Genomic DNA, 4,073 nt, shown 5'->3' on the forward strand with positions numbered 1-4,073 from the left:
TATCTATCTATCTATCTATCTATCTATCTATCTATCTATCTATCTATCTATCTATCTATCTATCTATCTTTTATCCATCTATCTTTTATATATCTCTTTTATATATATAATATATTTGTCTATCTATCTTTTATATAGTCCTCGTCCAGGTCCAGGTCATGCCGCCCAGCCTGCCGCCCAAACTAACTGAGATGCTGATGGAGATTAAATAGACAGATAGATAGATAGATAGATAGATAGATAGATAGATAGATAGATAGATAGATAGATAGATAATATATATATAGATATCTATAAAATATAGATATAAAACAGATAGATAGATAGATAGATAGATAGATAGATAGATAGATAGATAGATAAAATATATATAAATATATATTATATATAATATATATTTATATATATTTTATCTATCTATCTATCTGTTTTATATCTATATTTTATAGATATCTATATATATATTATCTATCTATCTATCTATCTATCTATCTGTCTATCTGTCTATTTCATCTCCATCAGCATCTCAGTTAGTTTGGGCGGCAGGCTGGGCGGCATGACCTGGACCTGGACGAGGACTCTCTCATCTGGAGGGGAACAGAGGGGAACAGAGGGGTGGTTGGTATGTTGTGTGGAGGTAAGGGGGGCATTACAGCATAACAACATTTCAAAGTCCATATGACGGGAGCACAGGAATGTTTCCTATACTGGGAATGAAAGGACAGGGGAGAGGTGTCATTTTTACCAGAACTTTAAGGTGGGGTGGACTACAGTGTGACACCAGAGCAGTAGACTCACCCAGCATCACCTGTTGCACCTGAGGTGGAGCAGTAGGCAGCATGGAGTCAGTCAGAGGCTCCTGGCTCTGCATGTGGACAGCAGGCTGGAGGAGGACAGAGGGACATAGTTAGACACACAAGGCTAGTGCTGACAATGTGGAGAAAAAGAGCAGTGAGAATATTGCTGTACCTGCGGAACACTGGTAGCCATCTTGGGCGTGGCGTCCATGTGCTGCTGAGGTTTGTGGACTGCAGTGTCCCACTTGGGCTGGGACGCTCCGAGCATGGGGGCTTCATGGCTGGTGGGAGCAGGGTCCCTGGTCTGGGTGGAGACACGCTGGGTGGACATCATGTGGGTCAACTGGGAGTTGGGCGTCATGGTGGTGAACGTCTTGGGGCTCAGGGCAGATGGAGGCATGGCATCTGGAATGTTCTGAACATGCTGAGGACAGACGCCCTGGGTCACCTGGCGAGGGCCGGGTCTCAGCTGGGCCAGCTGGGTGTCAGGGTGGTACCCAGCCCGGTTCTGAGCCTCAGGGACGGCAGCCATGAAGTCTCCAGAGGGCGGTGCAGGCCGGTAGCTCACGGTGCCGACGCTGGCCTCCCGCTGCATGTACCTGTTGGTGAGGTATGTCTGGCGCTGCGTCCTGCTCTGGGCCGGGGCCACGTACAGGGGCTTGGTGGCCATGATGCGGCCGTTCATCTCAGTCAAGGCCTTGGTGGCCTCCTCGGGGGAGGAGAGACTCACAAAGCCAAAGCCCCTGCTGAGGCCACCGTGCATCATGACCTTTGCACTGAGGACATTCCCGAAGGAAGAGAACGCATTACGGAGTCGCTGGTCATCAATCTGGTCGTCCAGATTCTTGATATATAGGTTGATGCCCTTGTGGTGGATCACGCGGTCCTGTTTCTCCTGCTTCAACTCCACCTCGCGTTCTTGACGGGATTTGAAGCGGCCCACAAAGACAAGCCTGTCGTTGAACAACATCCCGTTCAGTCTTTGGATGGCCCTGTCAGCAGCCTCCTGAGTCTCGTAGTGCACAAAACCATAGCCCTTTGAGCCATGCTCATCACATGCAACTTTGCAAGAGAGGATGTTACCAAAGGCAGAAAAGGTGTCCAACAGGGCTCTGCTATCGATGCTCTTCTCTAGGTTGTTGACATACACGTTCCCAACACCGCTCTTTCTTATGGAGGGGTCGCGCTGAGACCACATTATGCGGACCGGTCGGCCCTTGAGCTCCTCAAAATTCAAGGTGTCCAGGGCACGCTTGGCGTCCGCTGGCTGTTTAAAGTTCACATAGCCGTACCGTAGAGAGCGCTTGGTGAGCCTATCTCTGCAGACGCGCACAGAGAGGATTGTCCCGGCTGGGCTGAATTTGTGGTAGAGCATATCCTCGGTCACGTCAGGATGCAGGTCCCTCACGTAGAGGGATGCTTTCTGGCAGCTTACACTTAAATTCATTTTCTCTGATCTATTAGAAACGCTACTGACAACTGAAGGAATGAAATTGGACTTTCAAGCAAAAGTGTGCGTTCTAAATTCTAAAGGGGTTTGTTATGTCAGGAGTTCCAACTTCCAACATTCCCTTGATGACAATGATGACCAATTATGACAGTTATGTTTTTTTTTCAAGGGAAACCAATAATGTATGTCATCATGATAAAGACTGTGTTTACACACTTGGGTGCGCATGGTAGTCTACCTCTGCTATTACGCACAGGTCAGAGTGCAACCTGTTTTCTCGTGGCGTTGGCATATTTTAATGCAAACCAAATAAGGCCTCAGTCCTCAGTAAGCTTGTTGCATTTTTCTAATTCATATTGGTAGTAGTTTGCGCATACGATCCTCGTGAACTGTATTAGGCTACCTCCAGGACATATCAGTTTACATCTGGCGCCACAAGGCAGGTGCATGCATGACCTGCACAGAAAAATTAATGGCATAAGAAGGGGTCTTGTCAAGTAATCCGTGTACCGTTCAAAACTTAAAAATTAATTTGTCACATTGAAAAATTAGTTCAGTGTTATGATTTTCTACTTTTTTGCTCTCGTGAAAATTGGATAATCGGTCAATTGTTTTTTCATACGACGTTTGCACATTACATTACAATAATTCAGTAAACGCTTTTATCCAAAGCGACTTAGAATAATGACACTCAACAGTAGCAAAATATAAATACAATAGCATATGTTTAGGAGGGAGGATCCTGGCAGTATTTCCTGAAGAGGTGAGTTTTGAGCCTGCGGCGAAAGATAGGTAGCCTAGACTCCGGTGATTCCACCATTTTCTTATCCTCTCGGAAAAAGTGGAAAATATGGAAATGCATTTTTGATATGTTTGCATTTTTCTTCTCTCTCTCATCTTGTTTGAATTAATGAATATGTTTGTGTGGGTGCGCATGAGCATATTGGTTGTTAAACTCAAGTCCATTTAGACTTTTACTCATTAGCTCCATGTCCAAATAAAAGTTGATAGAGTCGATATAACCAGTCATTCACACTCATAACGCACTACATGCAAAACATTACTTATGCAATCTAAAAAAAAATTCCCTTGGGTATTTATGGGAACACGTCAGTGTCTTACAGTAGCCTATCCATCCCAGAACGAAGGTTACGTATTGTAACCCCAGTTCTACGAGTGGAGCGGAGCCCCATAGGGGGGCGCTAGCGCTCCTATTGGTAACCTATGTTGGCATGCCAACAACCAATTTGAAGATAAAAATGTACTCTTTATCGTCTTAACCAATCACAGACCCCCCACCTTACTATAAAGGTGGCTACACCCCAGCAACTTGCTGTCTAACACTAAGGCTGTGTTCGGAATCGCTCCCTCGTTCCCTCACTCCCTATTCCCTATATAGGGTTCACTATGTAGTGAACTACCTAGGGAATGGTTTAAGGAGTATTCGGACCAAGCCCCCAGGAATCGAAATCTAAAGTGAAGGCCTATTGAACCGCGCCATCTTGGCTAGATTTGTAGTCACTTGGCTATTTCCGGTTACTTTTGACTTGCGCAGTTGAGCTTCTCTGGCCGACGCGCGTCCACGAAAAATTTCACATTTCTCTGAAATGTAGACGCGCGTTCCCGGCTCTCCCCGCTTTGATTTAGCAATGAAAACCGGCTTGCATATTAACCTGTTTTTGTCAAATATATCAATTGGAGAAATTATTTTTTGATCCTGGCATCTTAGTTTTAACAAGTTAAATATAATTGAACATGTTTTGTTTGCTAGTAGATGGTATTCATTCCGTTCGCGATAACGTTATTGCAGCCAGGCTAAATTCCTC

General features: G+C 45.0%; 1 protein-coding gene across 1 annotated transcript; it reads right to left on the reverse strand.

Annotated features, from left to right (window-relative positions):
• Nucleotides 1–504: 504 nt before the first annotated feature.
• LOC311318514 (polyadenylate-binding protein 1A-like) lies at nt 505–2,244 on the reverse strand (the record flags this gene model as incomplete). The annotated part of the gene is made up of 3 exons (XM_084449860.1): nt 505–587; nt 799–883; nt 970–2,244. The coding sequence occupies 3 exons, from the start codon at nt 2,242–2,244 to the stop codon at nt 505–507; spliced, it is 1,443 nt and encodes a 480-aa protein (XP_084305986.1).
• Between the last annotated feature and the right edge of the window lie 1,829 nt (nt 2,245–4,073).

Source organism: Borostomias antarcticus (genome assembly GCF_949987555.1).
Source record: "Borostomias antarcticus genome assembly, chromosome: 15".
Classification (NCBI taxonomy): Eukaryota; Metazoa; Chordata; class Actinopteri; order Stomiiformes; family Stomiidae; genus Borostomias; species Borostomias antarcticus.